Source organism: Bos taurus, chromosome 27 (assembly GCF_002263795.3).
Source record: "Bos taurus isolate L1 Dominette 01449 registration number 42190680 breed Hereford chromosome 27, ARS-UCD2.0, whole genome shotgun sequence".
In the NCBI taxonomy this organism is placed as follows: Eukaryota; Metazoa; Chordata; class Mammalia; order Artiodactyla; family Bovidae; genus Bos; species Bos taurus.
This window is the reverse complement of record NC_037354.1, coordinates 39292619-39314724: the sequence shown is the minus strand read 5'-3', so window position 1 is coordinate 39314724 and position 22106 is coordinate 39292619. Positions and strand designations below refer to the sequence as shown.

Sequence of the window (22106 nt, the reverse complement as noted above, 5' to 3'; positions counted from 1 at the left end):
GTGTGTGTGTGTGTATTGTTTGTTTGTTTGTGAAAGTCACTCAGTCGTGTCGACTCTTTGTGACCCCATGGACTATATAGTCCATGGAATTCTCCAGGCCAGAATACTGGAATGGGTAGCATTTCCCTTCTCCAGGGGATCTTCCCAACCCAGGGATCTAACCCAAGTCTCCTGCATTGCAGGTGGATTCTTTACCAGCTGAGTCACAAGGGAAGCCCATGTGTATATATATATATTTCTGTGTGTATATTGGTGCTTTTTTGTGTGTATATTCTTCTTGTTTTTTAAAACAGCTACATACTATCCTATTTTTTGCCATATCTTAATTGAAGTTCAATTGTTATAGTAGAATTCAAGGAGACCTTGGTTTCATGAATCCCCATTCACTGAGCTGTTTCCTGCTTTATTCCCCTCAAACATAGGGTCTAAAGGCTGTGTCTGGTGCCATTCAGTGGCAATGATAATTTAGTCCAGTCTCTATGTTAGGACACCTTTTTCTGGTGGCAAACATTCTCTTCAGATTGTATTGCCAAAAGTTCCCCCAAGTAGAAAGCATCCTGCTCTTAGATTTAGCCCCAGTGGTCACTTGCCCACTAGTGGACTCAGCTGTGGTGTAGGAGTCATCCGAGCTCCACCCCTTATCTCACCAGCTGAGCACCACTCTGGACCCCTTCGCTGCCCTCCTCCCATAAGCTTGGACCTGATCTGGGTGCCGTAATGTTTGCTGAGTGATGGACCTGATCTGGGTGCTGTAACATTTGCTGAGTGATGTGCCTGTGACTTCTTGGTGTTCCCTATTCCTTAGGGTCCCTTCCACTGGTTTTTTTAAAGTTCAATTTGAAGCCCAGTCTGGTTATCCTAGTCCCACTCGGCTCACGCACAGCCTTTCTGTCTCTTGCATCTCCCACGTCCTCAGCTTACATGTCTTCTTGGGTGTGTTCCATAGCTTCTCTCGTACATACCAATATCATAACCAAGAGTGAATCTTTAGCTCAGAAAAAAAAAAAAATGATCAACTGTACATGCCAGGCAGGATGATCACTTGTCAAGCTTTCAGGGGAGAAGACTGGGAATGGGACTCTGCAAACAAGAAGTTTATTAAGAAGTAGTGCACTTGGGATCAGCATTTGTGGATGGGATGGGATGGACTGGCGAGAGGAAGAAGTTACCCTGTGATGCAGAGCCTTGAGATGACCTCAGCCCACCCCGAAGCAGCTCAGAGCTGTCCCAGAATGGTCCAGTGTGGCCAGGACTTTCTCCCTTTCCCTGGTCAGTCATTGCGTGTGGGTTCTTCCTGGGAGGCAAAGTGATTCTGCTTTGGAGACGGTCCCTGAAAAAGGTTTTCCCCGTCAGCTTCCCAGTATCTGGAACAAGCCCTTCCTATTACATAAGCTCTTCCTTGCAGGGCCATGTGGGTGGCACTTTGCAGGGTCGGCTCCAGAGCAGGACAGGACACTGGGAACCAGGGTCCAGTCCCTTCCCATCACATGAGCTCAGAGTGAAGAGGACACGCCCGGCCATTCCAGCTTCCTTCCCTCTCCTGCAGCCTACCTGTGTGAATGACGGTGGGTTAAAGATACTCCTGTGTTTTGTTTTCCTTTCATTCTTCTTTCGGGTTTTCATACAGTTCTTCCTTGCGTCTGTTGTTGCTGTCCTCAGCATACTCTTTGCAGAATACTTTCTTTTTGTTGCTATGAAAGTCGGTGCATCTTCTGCATTATAACTGCTCTCAGTGTGGTCTTCGCATCCCTTTCCCTCTACTTCTAAGGGAATAAGATGAGTCCAAACGTAACCTTGTTTTATAAAACTTGGGCTACTCTGTGTGACATCCTTTCCCTTTCCTTTGAAGAAGTTGCTGCCGGAGTGAGCTTCCCCACCGCCTCTCTGCTTCTATCCCAACAGCTCATTTGCATCCAGCCCCCTCAATATTGCCTGGCAGCAAGGGGCACAGGAATAGCTCAGAGACTCGGAACCCACAGAAGAGCAGCCGCCGCCTCGCCCCTGTACGCTCGCAAGCTGAGCTGCAAACAAGTGGCAGGATTGATTCATTTGAATTTCATCTCCCTTCATTTCCTCCACTTTCCTTCTGGTGCTGGCGATAATGAGTGGTGAAAATGACCCAGGACCCAGGAGGTGGATGAAAGAGAGAGAGAGAGAGCCCCAGGGGTTGGAAGAATCCAGAGTCTGACTCATCAGACATTAGCCCGAGGCTTCTCCACCTCCTGCAGCAGCAGCAGCAGCAGCAGCAGCAGCGTTGCCTGTGGCCATGGGGCAGAGCCTCCAAACAAGGAGATGTCCCCACGGTGGCCTCTGGGAACACTGTCTGCGAGCGCTTCCTTTGTTGACATTATAAACACGCCTCTCTGAAGCTTCCACCTTGGTCATCTCAGAAAAAGGCTCAGGAACCTCACATGTATCTGGGAAGACTTACATGGAAGTTTTATGATAAATTAAGAGAAAAGAGACCTTTATAAATATGTCCACAGCCAGACACCCAGGCAACTACCCTTCTCAGGTCAGCAGATAACAGATGTGCTGCCCTGTGGAGGATAACAGACATACATTTAATGTATTTTTTTGAAGCATAGTAGATTTACAATGTGTTAACTTCTGCCGTACAACAAAGTGATTCAGTCATTCTTTTCCATTATGGTTTATCGTAAGGTATTGCACATAGTTCTCTGTGCTCTATGGTAGGACCGTGTTGTTTATCCATTCTTTACATATAACAGCTAACATGTGCTAACCCCAACCTCCCACACCATGCCTCCTCCAGCTCCCTTCCCCCTTGGCAACCACCAGTCTGTTCTGTGTCCATAATTCTGTTTCTGGGCCACAGATAGGTTCCTTTGTGTCCTATTTTAGAGTCTACCTGTAAGTGATATGATATGATATTGTCTTTCTCTGACTTATTTCACTTAATGTGATCATCTCTAGGTTCGTCCATGCTGCTACAAATGGCATTCTTTCATTCTTTTCTTTTTATTTTGTTCTTTTTGATGGCTGATTAGTATTCCACTGTGTACACACCACATACCCTATATCCGTTCTTCTGCCGATGGACATTTAGGTCATTTCCACAGACATATCTTGCAAAGAAAGGGCCACAGAGGTAAGAGAGCTTGCTGTTTCTTTGTTGAAATGGAAAGTCCAGCCTCATCAGGGCATATTTGCCTGTACCAAAAGACAATAATGACCTTTTCCAAACCACCCCCATCATCCCTGCTTAGAGCAGACTTTCAACCACTCTGTCCTAGTTCTGCCTACAGAAAGGCAAGCACGGTCCCAATCTTAGATAGTTGTTAATCAATTGGAACAGACCTCCCTGGATGCCCAAAGAGATAAGAGTCTACTACCTGGATAATAGAAGAGTCAGCTCTTCATGTGGTCAAGGCCTCGGCTTCCCCATCATGAGATGAGTGCCATCTGTTTCCTCCACTGAAGAGAACTCGGTGTTGGAGTCCTTCCAGGACAGCCTCACCTCCGGAGAGCTCCCTGCAGCTAAGCACCAGGAGGCCTTATAGACTCATAGACGCTCCCTCTCCCTAAGGGTCGATGGTGAGCTGAGACAGAGGACAGGCAAAGAGAGAAATGCTGCACAACTAAAGTGAAAAGTCCACTTGGTACAGATTCAGTCTGTCTCTGCCACTTATAGCGTTGTTTAGTCCCTAAGTCGTGTCTGACTCTTCTGGGACCTCTTGGACTGTAGCCTGCCAGGCTCCTCTGCCTGTGGGATTTTTGAGGCAAGAATATACTGGAGTGGGTTGCGCTTTCCTTCTCCAAGGGATCTGCCTGACCCAGGGGTCAAACCCAAATCTCCTGCATTGGCAGATGGATTCTTTACCACCAAGCCACCAGAGAGGCCCCCTCTGCCTCTAAAAGTGAAGTGAAGTTTCTCAGTCATGTCCGACTCTTTTCAACCTCATGGACTGTAGCCTGCCAGGCTCCATCCATGGAATTTTCCAGGCAAGGATACTGGAGTGGGTTCCCCATAAATATTTTACCTTCATGTTTTGACTATGTGTTTCTGAAACTCACAGTCCAGGCCAATGTCACTGGCTTGATGAGACAGCATCTGAGAGGCCGAGACCCATCTCGGCATGTTAAACACGGTGAGCCCACCTGGCATGCTGGGGCATCAGCCTACTGATTCTGCTGGATGCTGGTGTTCTTGAGCGGGACGCTGCCTTCTTCACTTTCTCAATGTGGAAGGCTACCCGCGTCGATTTGGGTCCTGACTGCGTGAGAAGCAGGTCGCCATTAGTGGTGCTCTCTCTTCCTTGGTTTCTCGGCTACCATCTAGATGAAAGACAGGGGGCACGTCTGCACCCTGTCAGGCTCTTTGGTTCTTGAGAAACGTCTGCTTTGTTTTCAGCCATTCAGCCCTTCATTGAGCAAGCAGGTCCTGAGCACCTCCTGGGTCCCTGACCCTGAGTCAGCCCTGAGGCTGCTCACGACCACCCTGTCCACCCTGCCTACCTGTCACTTTAGGAACTGCTGAGGTGCAAAGAAGTGTGTGGGATGCAGGGTCCTGGGGTAGGGGCAGTGGGGAGAATGATGTCCTCATGCTTAAGTTCAGTGTCACTACGTCAGGGAGTCGGGAGGCCAGCCCAGACCCAACATTTCCCCCGTTCTCACATCCTGAGACAAAGCAAAATGCCAAGGTGGCGTAAAAACCACCCACCTTCTCCTGACCAGTCGTTACTGGAGCTGACTGTGTGCGGACTTGCTTTAATACATAGGCAACTTGGTCACAGGTGCAAGGGTCAGCAGAGGATGAGATGGTTAGATAGCGTCATCGACTCAACAGACATGAGTTTGAGCAAACTCTGGGAGATGGTGAAGGACAGAGGGGTCTGGTGTGCTACAGTCCATGGAGTCACAAAGAGTAGCACACGACTGAGTGACTGAACAAGAACAATTTGGTCACAGCTTCTGAAACTGTCCAATGGGCAATCAAGCTGGTGACTGCTTCTTAATATTCTGATGATTTACATTTTAAAAACTGTGCAAGCCTTCAGAGGAAACAGAAATGGGAATTTGTTATCTTTTTCTGGGAGTGGCTCTCTCCTCTGCCTGACTTTCTTATCTTCACCTGGACCGATTCTTACCTTTCTTACTTATCTTACCTGGCTGGTTTCTTCCCCAAGATAGAGTACATGCTGGGATGGAGAACACACATTCGGTTTTATTTCAATTGGCATTTTACCTCTGAGTGAGGTGTTGAGGAAGTCTTACTGCATCCTGCAGACAATTAAGTGAGTTTGGAAAGTTTTATTTGGTTGGTTGTTGACAAAAGCTAAGTCCCTGGATAGCTGTTAATTTTTCCGGGTGATTCCCAGAGGCAAGTCAAACCAACACAGGGCCCCACAGTTCCCCATGGACGTGCCATGAACTACGTAGTATGGAAACTCAGTTCTGGTTTCCTTTTTTTGTTTTGTTGAGTTTCCTTACGTAAAAGGAAGTTTGGGGGGAAGAAGCCTATGTTTCACTAAGAAGATAAAGGACTCGGGTGGAGAACAGGAAGAGGTGAGAACAGCTCTAGGCTAGACCCAAGCCATTAATCTGAAAGCACAGCCTCGTTCACCCAAGGGCATAATTTCATGAACAGGAGACTGCCTGTCTGAGGATCCTTTGGCTTGAATTAAATTGTCATCAGTAGTATCCAAGCAAGCCTTCTGTGTGACTCTATAATTCTGCAGATACTGTTTTTCCACCTTATCTTCTTCTCTAAGGAAGACTTAAGTCTGTTTTTTTTTTTTAATGTATATTAACATATTTGTTTATTAGCATACTTAATTAGTGCATATTAGCAGGCTAGCATATTTATTTATTTTTTTTAAAAATGGGAGTGTAGTGTCACTTACAATGCTGTGTCAGTTTCCGATGCACAGCAAAGTGATTCAGCTATTCATACACATGTATTCATTCTTTTTCAGGTACCTTTCCCATATAGGTTATTACAGAGTATTGAGCAGTGTTCCCTGTGCTATACAGTAGAGGACATAGCTTTTTGAAAAGCATGTATCACAGGATAAAATCAGTGAGGAAAAGTTTGATCTTACCTGATCCCCCATGAGGTCACCAAGAAGATGGAATTTGACAGTGTACCTTAGGATCCTTAGTGGAATGAAGACTCAGCCTGAAATTGAAGGCAAATCACATGAGGGTTCAGGATAATTTATCCACTGCTTGTTTTCTCCTAGCATGTTGGAGGGGTGGCAGTTCTACTTGGTTTTTCACACAGGCATTCTGGAAAGGAAAAATTGTCAGGTTCTAGAAGGAAGGATAATTTGAATGCAAGGGAAATCAGGGTCCAGATGTCAGCCTCAGGTTATCAGCCTGGATTACTCGGTGACACTTTCTGTGAAGTCACAGGTCTGGGCAGGCGTGCTGGTGGGTGAGTGGCCAAAATGAAATTGGAGAAAGCCTTCCCTGGGGGGTCTACCTTTAGGTGTCTGCAATGGAGAGCAGGTTTCATTTGATGGACACCTTTTGCAGACAAAACAACAGGTGAGCACCTCAGAGTAACTGCATGCTGGCCATAGCGCCTGAATTAACAAAATATTGTTTATTTCCGTTCTGTTTCATCACAGTTGCTAAGGCATGACCTTGAAATTCTTCATGGAGATTGGGATTGACATATATACACTCCTGTGTATAAAATAGATAACCAATGAGAACCTGCTGCATGGCACTGGAGGAAAAAAGAAGGCACAGTCTGTTTGCAGGACGTAGATTACGTTAACTTAGAAATGCATTCCAGTGTACATTAGATGCAGACAAATACTGTGTGATTCCACTTATACGAGGTGACTAGAACAACCACATTCAGAATCAGAAAGTACGTTGGTCGATTCCAGGGACTGGGTGGGGCGCTGCTGTTTAATGAGGACAGTTTCAGTTTAGGAAGGTGAGAAATTCAGGAGACGGATAATGATGAGAATTGCAATGTGAACGTACCTACTGCCACTGAACGGTACGGTTAAATACAGTTAAATTAGTATGTTTTATATTGTGTGACTTTTACCACAATAAAAATATTTTAAAAAATAAACATGATAGATTAAAAGATTATGTGATAACATGGGAAACTATTGATAAAGTGAAAAATTCAGCCAATGGTATGCATACAGTATGAGTTTCATATCAGTATGTGACACTCTTTATATATATTTTTTAAGTTTTTCAAAACTTATTTGGAAATAATTTCAAATTTTTAAAAAGTTACAAAAATAAAAGTAGTACAAGGAAGACTCAAAAAAACATTCTCCACTGAATCTCTAGAAACTTGGTTTTCCCTGTAGTTGTCCCTCTGATATTTGTCTCTGTTTGCATGATGGCTTCTGAAGCCCTGTCTCCAAGAGTATGTGTCAAGCAGAAATCGCTCAACAAATAGGAATAACTAACATTTACTGACTTAGTGCCACATCTTGTTTCAAGTGCACCTAAATGATCTCCTTTAATCCTCACTACAAATAGAAGAGGGTTTCCCAGGTGGCCTGGTCGTAAAAAAAAAAAAAAAAAAAAATCTGCCTGCCAACGCAGGACACCCAGGTTTGACCCCTGGATTGGGAAGATCCCCTGGAGAAGGGCCTGATAACCCACTCCAGTATTCTTGCCTGAAGAATCCTATGGACAGAGGATCCTGGTGGACTACAGTCCTTGGGGTCATAAAGAGTCAGATATGACGGAAGTGACTTAGCACACACCCACAAATAGAAGAAGTATAGCTACTGCTGTGATCGTTGTTTATACAGGAGGAGACTGAGGCAAGGCAAGGTCATGGATGGAGCTGGGACTCAGTGTCAGATACAGTCTGACCCCCGAGGCCCTGGTCCTAGCTACACAGATGGAGCTCTGACCCCACTCTGGGCGCTGAGCCATAGGCACCAGGGGTATGGGAGCAACCAGTATTTAAAACGTATTATCCAGATTTGATCTTGGTCTTGAATGAATGTCTTTCATCTATGTATTGGCTTTCCTGAGCTGCTTGGGGGATGCCGTAGCAGTTTGGAACATTATTGACGCTCATGGTCAGTAGACAGAGTTCTACTGATAATGTAACTGCTAATGCCCTTCAGCATTGAGCCACTACAGCCTTCTTGAATGAGTTTTCTATTAAACTTTAAGAAGCATTTTTTTCTAATAGCTGTTGGTATGAATCTGTTAAATGTCAATCGGGCCTTGTGATAATTAACATAAATATGTTAACTTTTTAAACCGTTAAATGTCCATGTGTATCAGCTAGCTTTTTTGAGATAATAGTGTGCCCAAACCTGGTGGCATTTGCGTACAAGTTCATGAGTACCTGAATGGTCCTCTGGTCTAAGGTGGGCTCACTCATGAGTCCATGAGTCCAAAACCCGCAGATCCGATAGTTGACTCTGATGCTCTGGTTTGGGTTTCCCACATGTCAGTGTGTGGCTGGGTCTAGGCTGGGACAGTGGTGAGATTCATGGGATCACTCACTGCCCAGTGTGCTGGCCGTGATGGCTGGGCAGATGCCAAGAGCAAAGCAGGGGCACGTGCTCTTGAAAAGGCCGAGGCTCAGAACAGGCAAAATACAACTTCTGCTCCATCTGCGATCAAAGCAAATCCTAAGGCCACTTCTTTTTTTTTCTAGGAGTTCAGATTTATTCATTTTAAATAATAAAAATACAACTTTCCAAGAATTTGATGCAATTATAAGAAATTACTCTGAAAATTCAGTTTCCCTAATTTAAAAAGTTCCAATTTAATTACAGCTTACAGTGGAAATATGCATAAAGTTGTCAGTTTGTGTCAGTAAGTTGCATGAGAAAGAGGATATAATTTTGAGAAGGCAAATATAATGTACCATTTATAACAACTTTTCTTAAAACCATAGTCTAAATATTCTATTTCTCATATTCACATTTCTTAAAATCTAATCCTGTTGAGATATGAGTTAATAAGAGTTGTAACTGTATATGTTTAATAACTATTTGCCACTCCAGTATCCTTACCTGGAGAATCCCATGGACAGAGGAGCCTGGCAGGCTACAGCCAATAGGGTCACACAGAGTCAGACACGACTAAAGTGACTTACCACACACACAAGTGATTGAATGTCAAAGTTAGAGGCTTCAGTTCAGTTCAGTCGCTCAGTCATGTCCGACTCTTTGCGACCCCATGAATCACAGCACGCCAGGCCTCCCTGTCCATCACCAACTCCCAGAGTTCACTCAGACTCACATCCATCGAGTCAGTGATGCCATCCAGCCATCTCATCCTCTGTCGTCCCCTTCTCCTCCTGCCCCCAATCCCTCCCAGCATCAGAGTCTTTTCCAATGAGTCAACTCTTCACATGAGGTGGCCAAAGTACTGGAGTTTCAGCTTTAGCATCATTCCTTCCAAAGAAATCCCAGGGCTGATCTCCTTCAGAATGGACTGGTTGGATCTCCTTGCAGTCCAAGGGACTCTCAAGCGTCTTCTCCAACACCACAGTTCAAAAGCATCAGTTCTTTGGCGCTCAGCTTTCTTCACAGTCCAACTCTCACATCCATACATGACCACAGGAAAAACTATAGCCTTGACTAGACAGACCTTTGTTGTTAGAGGCTTAGATATGGCTAACTCCAAAGCCTTCTCTTTGAGTTACCACTCTCTAAGGTTTTCAGGGGGCTTCCCGGCTGACAGTAGTGGTAAATAACCTGCTTGCTGACGCAGGAGATGCAGGTTCCATCCTTGTGTTGGGAAGCTCTCCTGGAGAAGGAAATGTCAACCCACTCCAGTATTCTTACCTCTTAAATCTCATGGACAGAGGAGCCGGACAGGCTATGGTCCATGAGGTCACAGAGTCGGACACAGCTGAGCACACATGTGCAAGGTTTCAAAGCCCTTAAGGATCATGTTATTAATGATTTTCCAAAAATAAAAGTGGTGCCTGAGGCAGGATGAGGAAATCGGAGAGCCTGAAATTGAAACACAGTAATATCCCATTTGTTGCAATTTATTTATGGACATGTAAGTTTTAATCGAGATATTTCTTTCATTAAACAAAATGATCCTTTGTGCTAGCTATAGATTAGTCATTTTTTCATCTCTGCCTGCAATGAATCTTATTAATAGTTGGTGGTGATTATTTCTGTATGGTAATATTATTTGGCCTGAGAAGGATCAAGTGGCAAATTGAATTCTCATTTGCAAAACATGTCACCTCGTATTCCTTCAGAATATTTGGATGAAGTAAGAGGAGAAATAGTAGAGATAATATTAAATGTTCTTTAGTTAGATCTGAATTTACCAGTTATCATATTCTGTGGATGGTTATGCTATAAAAATTACAGGACACCAGAGGCCTTTGGCAGGGGGACCAAGTATGTTTGGATAATTCTGAGTTAATAGGTTCCTTTGCTGTAACTTCTCAGAACCTTAAATAGGCTGATGACCATTGTAACTCTCAAAAAGTGTGTTTCTCAGACTTACGAGACTGCAACTCACAGATGGTATTCCACAGAACCCTTGGGAAATCTGAACTTGACTGTGATGCCTTTGAAAGCGTGTTCAGAGTCTGTAATATTTTGTCAGGCATCTGCTATGAGAGTGGCACAGTTACAACCATACATGAAACCTGTGAAATGAGTGTTATTCTTATTTATAGCTGAGAAACCTTGGACTCCAAACAGTCGCTTTGTTTTCCCAAGCTCCCCCAGCTGGTACCCAAACTGAGGGTTGACCCTGGTTTTATCTAACCTCAGGCTTATGGTGTGCTGTACTCTTATCTAAGACTCAGACAGTTTAAACGACTTTTTAGGGTGACTCAGCTGGTCAGAAGAGACATTATGTCTTGCCTACTTTTGTACTTTCTGTAACTCCTAACAGAAAATAGCTTATCAGTCAGTAGCTTCAGACCAACCCCTTTTTTCCTTACCTAGTTAATACTATGACTGTGCTCATGGCAAAGATTGAAATAGTAGAGAAGATTATAAGATAAAAAGTCAAAATTCTCTACACCATCTGCTCTAGAACCATACTCTGAATATAAGACTATTATCTATTTTTTATATAAGGTTTTTATATAGGCATTTTATATAAACATTCTTCCATAATGTTTTAATTATACGTGTGTGTGTGTGTGTGTGTGTGTGTGTGTGTAGATTGATCTCTTTTGTTTTACATCAGTTCAGTTCAGTCGCTCAGTCGTGTCTGACTCTTTGCAGCCCCATGAACCGCAGCACGCCAGGCCTCCCTGTCCATCACCAACTCCCAGAGTTCACCCAAACCCATGTCCATTGTGTCAGTGACGCCACCCACCCATCTCATCCGCTGTCATCCCCTTCTCCTCCTGCCCCAATCCCTCCCAGCATCAGGGTCTTTTCAAATGAGTCAGCTCTCTGCATCAGGTGGCCAAAGTATTGGAGTCTCAGCCTCAACATCAGTCCCTTCAATGAATACCCAGGATGGACTGGTTGGATCTCCTTGCAGTCCAAGGGACTCTCAAGAGTCTTCTCCAACACCACAGTTCAAAAGCATCAATTCTTCTGTGCTCAGTTTTCTTCACAGTCCAACTCTCACATCCATACATGACTACTGGAAAAACCATAGCCTTGACCAGACGGACCTTTGTTGGCAAAGTAATGTCTCTGCTTTTTAATATGCTATCTAGGTTGGCCATAACTTTCCTTCCAAGGAGCAAGTGTCTTTTAATTTAATTGCTGCAATCACCATCTGCAGTGATTTTGGAGCCCAGAAAAATAAAGACAGCCCCTGTTTCCCCATCTACTTGCCATGAAGTGATGGGACCGGATGCCATGATCTTAGTTTTCTGAATGTTGAGCTTTAAGTCAATTTTTTCACTCTCCTCTTTCACTTTCATCAAGAGGCTCTTTAGTTCTTCTTCACTTTGTGCCATAAAGGTGGTGTTATCTGCATATCTGAGGTTATTGATATTTCTCCCGGCAATCTTGATTCCAGCTTGTGCTTCTTCCAGCCCAGCGTTTCTCATGATGTACTCTGCATAGAAGTTAAATAAGCAGGGTGACAATATACAGCCTTGACGTCCTCCTTTTCCTATTTGGAACCAGTCTGTTCGTCCATGTCCAGTTCTAACTGTTGCTTCCTGACCTGCATATAGGTTTCTCAAGAGGCAGGTCAGGTGGACTGGTATTCCCATCTCTTTCAGAATTTTCCACAGTTTATTGTGATCCACACAGTCAAAGGCTTTGGCATAGTCAGTAAAGCAGAAATAGATGTTTTTCTGGAACTCTCTTGCTTTTTCCACGAGCCAGCAGATGTTGGCAATTTGATCTCTGATTCCTCTGCCTTTTCTAAAACCAGCTTGAACATCTGAAAGTTCATGGTTCACGTACTGCTGAAGCCTGGCTTGGAGAATTTTGAGCATTACTTTACTAGAGTGTGAGATGAGTGCAATTGTGTCGTAGCTTGAGCATTCTTTGGCATTTCTTTGAGATTGGACTGAAAACTGGCCTTTTCCAGTCCTGTGGCCACTGCTGAGTTTCCCAAATTTGCTGGCATATTTAATGCAGCACTTTCATAGCATCATCTTTCAGGATTTGAAATAGCTCAACTGGAATTCCGTCACCTCCACTAGCTTTGTTCATAGTCATGCTTCCTAAGGCCCACCTCACTTCACATTCCAGGATGTCTGGCTCTAGTTGAGTGTGAGTGATCACACCCTCATGATTATCCGCATTGTGAAGATCTTTTTTGTACAATTCTTCTGTGTATTCTTGCCACCCCTTCTTAATATATTCTGCTTCTGTTAGATCCATACCATTTCTGTCCTTTATTGAGCCAATCTTTGCATGAAATGTTCCCTGGGTATCTCTAATTTTCTTGAAGAGATCTCTAGTCTTTCACATTCTATTGTTTTCCTCTATTTCTTTGCATTGATCCCTGGGGGGATCATATATGTACATCTTCACTTAATATTTACTTGACATCTCTTATTAAAAGTAATTATATATAATGGTATATTAGTTTCAAGTATACAACATTGATTCAGTATTTGTATATATTGCAAAAAATTTTACTACAATAAGTCTAGTTAACTTCCATCATCACTCATAGTTACATTTAGTTGATTTGCAGTATTATGTTAGTTTCAGGTATACATTATAATACTGCTATACTTTTATAGATTATATTCCATTTAAAGTTATAAAACGTTGGCTGTATTCCTTGTGCTGAACATCTCATCCTTGTATCTTGTTTTTTAATACTTAGTCGTTTGTTACCTCTTAATCCTCTTTCCCTATTTTCCTCTTTTCCCGCCCCTCTCCTCACTGTTAACCAGCAGTTGGTCTTCTGTATCTTGACACTGTTTCTGTTTTATTTGCTTGTTTCTACATATTTTGAATTCCACATATAGTGAAAATATACAGTATTTGTCTTTCTCTGACTTACTTCACTAAGGATAATATCTTCCAGGTCCATCTGTGTTGTTGGAAAAGGCAAGATTTCATTTTTTTTTAATGGCCGATAGTATTTCATTGTCTATGCACATGCCACATTTTCTTTATCCATTCTTTATCCAAGTGTTAATGGACGTTTAGGCTGTTTCCATATCTTGGCTATTGTGAATAACGTGGCTGTGAACATTGAGGTACGTGTGTCTATTTAAATTAGTGTTTTCATTTCCTTGATTTTAGATCTGAATCCTGTACTTTCCCCACCAAGTCATTGATTATGATAAGTTGGTTTTTTGTGGGTTTTGTGTGTGTGTGTGTGGTAAGAGTCATCCATCCCAGTCAGAAATGCAGCTGAATTCAGCAAGGATAATGCTTTCTAAAAGCAGTGTTCAAGTTGCCTCTGCACCTTGGAGCATCTTTGGGAGCCTACACTTAAACGTAGATTGTGTGTTAAGAGTTTGCAAAGCTCTCACTCTTGCGAATACCTTAGGCACTTGGTGGGAAGTAATAATAACAGAGAAGCTGAAAGAAACTGAGACAGATGGGTTCCCACTCGGCCTTCCTATAACCTTGCAGCATGATGAATAATAAATACAGATGTCAGGGAAGACATAATCTTATCTTTATTCTTTATTTAGTACCCAGTGAGAGAGAGATAGAGAGTTCAAAAAAAAAAAAAAAAAGTGTTGTTTATTTGTTAGTGCTGACTCAAAAAAAAAAAAAAATCTGAAAGTTTCCCGATAAGTTTTGTTCTAGGACCGTAGTGACGACTATAGCCTGAGAGAGACAGCCTCTTCTTAGCTCCAAGGAAGTACTCTGGAGAGGGAACGGCGCGGCCAGGATATACAGTAAGGCCCTTGCAAATGAACGAGTTCCTTTCCGAGAGTGTGTTCATAAGTCCATCAAAGTTAGCCTAGATACCCAGCTAACGCAATCAACTGTATAGTACTATTCTGTAATGGTCTTATAATCCTTTTTGCACAAATAATACACTAAAAAATACAAAAAAATAAAGAAACATTTCCAATCTTACAGGACAGGACCTTGTAAAGTGCACAAGTACCAGCTGCATCAGCCTGCTTTTTCACTTGCTTCCTCACATTATAGGCTTGAAATAAAAATACTACACTAATGTACTCTATTCAGTAAAGTACACAAAAGCCCAACCACTTACAGAGGATCCACATATATAATAACGTACACCAGACTTGTGATTGGACGTTAGACTGAGCAACAACTTAGTTGACAGAAAACTTGAGCAAATAAAGAAATCAGTATGTAATTTCCTAACCACTGGCCCACCAGAGAATTCCCCTATTATGCCAGCTTTTTAGACAAAGAATTTAAATGCACAGAAAGGTTTGACCAAGGTCACAAATAAGTGACAGCCTGTATTTAAACTTAGATAATTAAGTTACACCAAAGCAGAGCTATATATTTGTCTAAGTTGGGGCGCTTCAGAGAGTTAAAAGCAAAAGTAAACTGGTAATGTCTAGGTTATACAGTCCCCTGGGTTTTTTTTTAGATTTTTATTTTATATTGGGGTTTAGCCGATTAACAATATTGTGGTGGCTCCAGATGAACAGTGAAGGGACTCAGCCATACATATCCATGTATCCATTCTCCCCCAAACTCCCCTGGCATCCAGGCTGCCACATGACATTGAGCAGAGTTCCCTGTGCTATACAGTAGGTCCTTGTTGGTTATCCATCTTAAACACACCAGTGTGTATTTTCCATCCCAAATTCCGTAATTATCCCTTTTCCCAGGAACCGTTTGTTCTCTGTGAGTCTGTTTCTGTTTGGTAAATAAGTTCATTTGTATCATTTCTTTTCAGATTCCACACATAAGGGATGTCTCCTTCTCTGCCTGACTTAACTTCACTCAGTATGTCAATCTTTAAGTCCATCATATGCTGCAAGAGGCCGTATTTCATTCTTTTCAATGGCTGGGTAATATTCCATTATAGGGGCTTCCCTGGTAGCTCAGTCAGTGAAGAATCCACCTGCAATGCAGAAGCCCCAGGTTCAATCCCTGGGTCGGGAAGATCCCCTGGAGAAGGAAATGGTAAACCACTCCAGTATCCTTGCCTGGAAAATCCCATGGACAGAGGAGCCTGGTGGGCTGCAGTCCACGGGTTCAAAGAGCTGGACATGACTGAGCAGCTAACATTCCATTTTATGTATGTACCACATCTTTATCTATTCCTCTGTCGATGGACATTTAGGTTGCTTCCATGCAAGAGAGAGTTTAATGAGCCATGGAAAGAACTGCCTTCTCACTTAGTAGGCTGCTAAGTACATTTTTTTTTTCTTTCTGGAAACAGTATTTGAGGATTGCCACCCGATCCCAGCATTAATTACTGAAGCTCAGAAACTTGTGTGACAGGGGACCTCCCTGACTGTCCAGTGGTTCAGGCTGCACTTCCACTGCGGGGGGCACAAGTTCGATCCCTGGTCAGGGGAGTTCTGCATGCCGAGGAGTGCAACCAAAGGGGAAAAAAGGAAACTTGTGTGACAGGGACACGGGAGCAAGGCTGGGGTCTGGGGGTCAAACCGTCCTCTGTGGGGGCGCAGCTCAGCCCTGACAGCACAGCCAGAAACCCTGCAGCTTCCTCGTGGCCCCGGACTTATTGGAAGGGAATGAGGGCATGAGGATGGGGCAGAAGTAATGAGTTGAGGGATGCGAAGGGGAATTTAGGAGGCAGAAGAGGTGCTGTTTCATTTGGGCTGTCCCCTTGCTGGGTTGTCTTCCTCCTCAAGAGGGCAGGCGGAGAGCTGCTGTGCCTGTCACCTCACCAAGGTGACCCCAGGGCTCCTTTATGTCCCACTCACTCATTCTGAAGTTAGCAAGGAGGCTTCCCCACACCCCAGCCCCTCGCCCCGCAGAAGGATGGCTTGTTTGTTACTCTGGGTTTGTGGTTAGACCTGACAGGGTCAGAACAAGAGGGCATTTAGGCGCCTCCTTAGCTCTGCCCTCTGCTGGAGAAGCACTGGTGTCTGCAGAATGCCTGGTTTTCACTCTGAGAGTCACATCTCCCCACAGCTTCCCTTCCTGGGAATAGCTGTTCATCTAACCAGTACTTGCAGGCAATGCCAAGCTGATAATCCCTTTGGAAAACAGTCAGTCAGCGCGACAGAGCAGAGAGACAGTTCTTCTGTCCTCCCTGCTGGAGGTAACCTTGATGCGATGTCTTTGGACGTCTCTACATGCTGCGTCTTTCTGTCACTTCAAAGTCCTGGGTGAGAGTGAAGGCTCTGGAGGCTGTTGCAGCAATAGCGATGTAGCCAACCCCAGAAGATTCCATTCCCTTTTTGTGAATCACAGAGAGAAAATGAAATAGTTTTGAGTCCAGCCTCTTTGAGTGCAAGGAATATGCAGGATTTATACTCCCAACAGGCATTTCATCCTGTGTATGGGTGGACCATATAGGGCATGAAGGATTTCATCTCGAGACAGATTGCACTCTGATGTTGAGAAGATACGTTCTAACCATCTCTTGTCTGTGACCATGAGCATTGGACTGACCATTCTGGAGAAACAAAGCCTAGAGATGTGTGCTGAGAAAAAGTTCTATTCTTCAAGTGGGAATCTACACTTGTGATTTTGCCGGAGGCTACTACTGTTTTGACATGTAAAACCAACAGATGTTTGATGAGCCGACGTTTATGTGCCAAAATAATGAAAATAATTACCGTAGGGAAGAAAAAGCACAGCTAGATTGCTGAATATTTCATTGATTCATTCATACGATGATAGATATTTATGTAGCACTACGCTACAAGTTGGAAATGGTTCTGGAATAATAATAATAACTATAGCTAGCAAGTGTTGACCACTTGGTACCTACTATGCATTGTACTAAATGCTTGGCATGGATTATCTGATACAATTTTCATGTCAACATTGTCATCAGATGCTTTTATAATCTCTATATGAGGAGGAGCAGAGTGAGGTAGAGAGGTTAATAACTTGCCCACGGGCACAATGATCATAAGGATGAAAGCTGAAAAACAAACTCAGTGCACTGTTTACCTTGTAATTATTTGCTATTATTTCTACACGAGGCAGAAACCAGTCCCTGCCCTCACAGGGCTTAGAGTCGAAACTGTTGTTGTTATTTAGTCACCAAAGTCGTGTCTGACTCTTTTGCAGCCACATGGACTGTAGCCCAGGCAAGAATATTGGAGCAGGTTGCGTTTCCTTCTCCAGGAGATCTTCCCAACCTGGAGATCAAACCTGAGTCTCCTGCCTTGATGGGTGGGTTCTTTACCACTGAGCCACCTGGGAAGCTCATAGTCTAAATTAGAGGATACTTTTCTCCAGATGGATTCGGTCTCTGGAGAGATGTGAGTGTGCTCCAGAGGAAGGTTTGCACCGATTCACAGGATTTAGGAGGGTGGAGGTGGCACATACTCAATTGGTGGAAGTTGCTTGATGACAGGAAACTCTAGTTTCTCTATTCACATTCATTTGTCCATCTCCTGTCCTCCACCCAGGAACCTGTGCCTGTCCTCTGCCACCCTCCTTCTTCTCTGAAGTAGCCTCCAGTACCTTCCTTTTATGTCTTTTCTCCCCCATCTAGGCAATGACTACAGTCCCCAAATGCCCCGCAATGAAGGTTTGCAGGAGGGAAAACACGGGAGGGAGGTGAGCCTACACTGCAGATGAAACGAGCTGTTGACGGATGGCTTAGTCAGCCTCGGGGTTCAGCTGCAGCCTCTCTGGCATTTGAGGGACTCGAGATTCCAAAAGCACGTTCGTTTCATTCTGCTGTTGCTAATCTGATTTTTTTCCGTGATGAACAACCCAGTTCGTTATGTTTTCAGCTCACATTAATCTTCTTTTCTGTGAGTTTGGTAACATTTGGAGTCATTTCCCTCTCTATTTATCCATCTGGGATCTTTAGAAAAGACAAGTTTGCAAAGTCTTCTGTTGCTCACGGCTGTAAGAGGGATGAACCTTTTCCTAGTTCCTTAGATCCTGAGAGAGAATCCTCTGAAGTCAGGCACAGGTTCCCAGGGCAGGGAGCCCCCTCCCTGGGGCTCATGGGATCCTCCGTGTGGCACTGAGTCGCAGCATAACAGCATCGGAAGCCGCAGCAGTCCCTGGACTTTGTTTGTCCCCATGGAGCAAATGGAATCGAGAAAGAGCTGTAGGGGTAGCGAGAAGAATTGAGATTCACCAGTCAGAACAAAGGCTTTGGCTTGATTGCCATCTGTACCACTTATGAGCTCTGTGATTGTGGACAAGGCCCAGAGTCTGTCTGAGAGCCACTTCCCCAGTCTGCAAGAATGCCTGTCCTCTTTACACAAGCGAGCGGTTTCAAGTGTAAACTTATATTCACATCTCTATTTTGGGGCAAGTTCATAATCTTGCTCATATCACTAAAGCTTTGCAATTTCTTAGGCCTTTTCCCAACAACAGCTCAACAGGAAATATATATATAGAGATGGATATATGTAAAAGATATATGTATATATATATAAAGATATATACATATATTTTATATAAGTATATATAAAAGATATATATATATATGTGTGTGAAAGGTGAAAGGCACTCAGTCGTGTCTGACTCTTTGCAACCCCATTATTCCCTAGGCCAGAATTCTGGAGTGAGTAGCCTTTCCCTTCTCCAGGGGATATGTACATATATTATGTACATAATATATATTATATATATAATGCTTCCCCGGTAGCTCAGCAGTGAAGAATCTGTCTGCTAGTGCAGGAGACACAGGAGACATGGGTTCAATCCCTGGGTCAGGAAGATCCCCTGGAGAAGGAAATGGCAACCCATTTCAGTATTCTTGCCGGAAAAATCCCACAGACAGAGCAGCCTGGTTGGCTATATAGTCCATAGGGTCGCAAAGAGTCGGACATGACTGAGGGACAAAGCAAATAAATATGATTTTATATATATAAATGATTTATATATATACACACACACACACACACACACACACACATAATGGAAAGAAAAGAATAGGGTATTGAGGAAGACTTAGAGGCTAGTATTTCCTTTTTGGGGGAATGTTACATTTTTATTTTAGAACATTTCCCTAGAATAGATTACTTGAAAGAAAATTACAATGTCAAAAGATATATGTATATATATACACACATATATATATATGTAAAATTTAATGTTCTCAATAGATATTGCCAAATTTCTTTCCAAAACATATTCTCAAAATATGTGTTTATGAGGATGCCATATTATTCTGTTCTTATAAGCATACAGATGGTATTTTTAAAAATTATATTGATAGAAGAAAAACATTCATAGCTCATTTTACAGTTGCATTTCTTTGGCTGCTAATTATGTCATTCCCCACCCCCCACCCCCAGCTTCACTGACATAACTTCATACAGCACTCTATAAGCTTAATGATTTGGCTTACATATAAGAGGCTAGTATTTCTTAAAACTCTTTTTATACTAAAAAAAAAAAAAAGAGCTGTGTGTCATATTCGAAGATCTATTGGAGAGGGACTACACTGTTTAGCAAACAAAGAGAATCCTTTGGAAATTCAGGTAAGGACATCCTTCTGGGTGTGGTGTAGTCCCCAGAGGCCCCAAGGGAGGCAGCTCCTTTGGAGAATCCAGGCTGGAGGCCCCTGGAAACACTGTGCTGGGAAGGTTGGGATGTACCCATTCGTCTCATTCATAATTCAAGTAAGGGGTTTCTTTAGGGAAAATACTCCAAATTGGACAGCCGTTCAAAAGCCATGAAAGTCGTTGTTATCTGCGGTCATCAACTGTAAAATATCAGGGCGATTTCTCGTTGCGGCTCATGTGAAAGGCTCATTCGCATTGATGCCTCTTGCAAGAGGAGGGAGAGGGGTGACTCCGTCTGGTTGCCGTCAACTTTAGGAAGGGCACAGGATGTGGCGCAGGCCAGTGGAGAGGAGAGGAATCTGGACTGTTTGCTCAGATTCCGCACCAGGAACAACAAGGCGACGTCACTTGGAAATGTCGTCGTTTGTTGACCTTCCGCTCCCCCAGCACCTGGGATTTGAGCAGAGACGCCATTACACAGATAACGCCCAATGGTGCTGATGGAAATTACCTGCATAAACAGCTCGCCTGCCTGCATAAAATGCCAGATGCCTGTTTCGTTGCGATGCACCCCCACTCCCCGTTTGCAAAAGAGCTCATTACGTCTGCTTTCTTCCCTTTAGGTGCCCACGCAAGGACCAGCACGATGAAGAGATGCGTGTGTGAGTAGCAGCCCTTTGGACCACGCCGGAAGGAGACCAACCGTGTGGACAGGCTGGACCGTGAGCACACGTGCTTGCCGGAGTAGATGAGGCTTGGGCCTGTGATTATGCTGACATTCCAGCATGAATCTGGTGGACCTGTGGCTAACTCGCTCCCTCTCCATGTGTCTCCTCCTCCAAAGTTTCGTTCTCATGATACTGTGCTTTCATTCCGCCAGTATGTGTCCCAAGGGCTGTCTCTGTTCTTCCTCTGGGGGTTTAAATGTCACCTGTAGCAATGCGAATCTCAAGGAAATACCTAGAGATCTTCCACCTGAAACGGTCCTCTTGTACCTGGACTCCAATCAGATCACATCCATCCCCAATGAGATTTTTAAGGACCTCCATCAACTAAGAGTTCTCAACCTGTCCAAAAACGGCATTGAGTTTATCGATGAGCACGCCTTCAAGGGAGTCGCCGAGACTCTGCAGACTCTGGACTTGTCTGACAACCGGATTCAGAGCGTGCACAAAAACGCCTTCAATAACCTGAAGGCCAGAGCCAGAATTGCCAACAACCCCTGGCACTGTGACTGTACGCTCCAGCAAGTCCTGCGGAGCATGGTGTCCAATCACGAGACAGCCCACAATGTGATCTGCAAGACCTCCGTGCTGGATGAACATGCTGGGAGGCCGTTCCTCAACGCTGCCAATGACGCCGACCTTTGTAACCTCCCTAAAAAAACGACTGACTACGCCATGCTGGTCACCATGTTTGGCTGGTTCACCATGGTGATCTCTTACGTGGTGTACTACGTGAGGCAGAATCAGGAGGACGCGCGGAGACACCTTGAATACTTGAAGTCCCTGCCGAGCAGGCAAAAGAAAGCTGACGAGCCCGACGACATTAGCACCGTGGTGTAGCGTCCGAGCTGTCTGGTGTCGAAAAAGAAATCCGTTTGGGATTGCGGTAGAATAAGCTGGTTTACTTCTCTCATCCATTGTAAACATTTGAAACTTTGTATCGCAGTTTCCTTTGAATTATGCCACTGTCGAACTTTGAACAAACGTGACAACCTAACAACTCATTTTCGTTTAGGCAATCCACCCCTGAATTGTACCCCTGGCGGTATATTCCCGAGTCGGCTACTTCTCTGAACCTCAGTTAGATCCATCTCACTATTTAATAATGAAATTTATTTTTTTAATTTGAAACCAAATAAAAGCCTAACTTTGAATCATGAAAAACAGAGTGACTTATTGGTCCAGAAAACTCTACAGTCATTCCATTGCTTTAGAGAGAAAAACAGACAACCCATGTGAACCCAAAGAGCGATCCCAATGAGAGATGTGTTATTAAGTTCTCCTGTACACTGGGGAGCCATAGCTGAGTTTTCAGCCAAGTAAAGTGTCTGTCAGACTTCAAAAGAGTAAGGCTTAGCAAACCCGGGTGATAAGATGTTGCGTGACATCCTGCAGAGCCTTAAGTTCTGTTGCTTCTAAATGTT

General features: G+C 43.8%; 1 protein-coding gene across 7 annotated transcripts in view; it reads left to right on the top strand.

Annotated features, from left to right (window-relative positions):
* LRRC3B (leucine rich repeat containing 3B) overlaps positions 1–21846 on the top strand; it is a 95767-nt gene extending 73921 nt beyond the window's left edge. For all 7 annotated transcript variants that reach the window (XM_024986318.2, NM_001099395.1, XM_024986319.2 and 4 more), the window contains 1 exon segment: positions 20581–21846. In XM_024986318.2, coding sequence (XP_024842086.1) covers positions 20743–21522 — 780 coding nt within the window. In that variant the 5' untranslated portion in view covers positions 20581–20742 and the 3' untranslated portion in view covers positions 21523–21846.
* Positions 21847–22106: the final 260 nt, after the last annotated feature.